General features: G+C 61.1%; 1 protein-coding gene across 1 annotated transcript in view; it reads right to left on the bottom strand.

Annotated features, from left to right (window-relative positions):
• MUC4 (mucin 4, cell surface associated) overlaps positions 1-475 on the bottom strand; it is an 8,155-nt gene that overhangs the window by 6,877 nt on the left and 803 nt on the right. Inside the window, exon 3 of the mRNA XM_009578848.1 lies at positions 139-227. Coding sequence (XP_009577143.1) covers positions 139-227 — 89 coding nt within the window. The remainder of the gene's footprint in view (positions 1-138; positions 228-475) is intronic.

Genomic DNA, 475 nt, shown 5'->3' with positions numbered 1-475 from the left:
GCTCTTGCCTGGAGGCTTCGCTGGCCCATGGCCTCACAGGGACGCATGCTGGGGATGTGTGCTGGGGACGTGCTCCCAGCGCGGAGCACACGGCTCCCTCCCTCCCCACCCACCCCGAGGGCTCCCCCGGTGCCATACTGGTGCCAGGGCTGCTGTGCTGGTCAGGTCGGTACTTCACAGCTGGTGGCTTTTGAGTCAGCTCGTTATTTTGGGCATAGCCATCGCCGCTGTGTGGAGAGACAAGGTTTGGGGTGACCCTCCTAACACAACCGTCCTCCGCTCCCCGTAGAGCAGCTGGGGTAGAACTGCTGCAGTTTGCAGGACAGAGGGTTTAAACAGGACAGGGTTGCTCCGGGGGTGGGAACTGGGCTGTCCTGGGGATCACATCTCCAATGGTCCCAACATAGTCCTGCGAGAAATCTCTGCTGTCCCAAAATGCAGCCACACATGTGCACAGCACCTGGAGAAGCCGATC

This window comes from Fulmarus glacialis, unplaced genomic scaffold, assembly GCF_000690835.1.
Source record: "Fulmarus glacialis isolate BGI_N327 unplaced genomic scaffold, ASM69083v1 scaffold19605, whole genome shotgun sequence".
Classification (NCBI taxonomy): Eukaryota; Metazoa; Chordata; class Aves; order Procellariiformes; family Procellariidae; genus Fulmarus; species Fulmarus glacialis.
The sequence above is the reverse complement of the archived record's forward strand: the minus strand, read 5'-3'. Positions and strand labels throughout refer to the sequence as shown.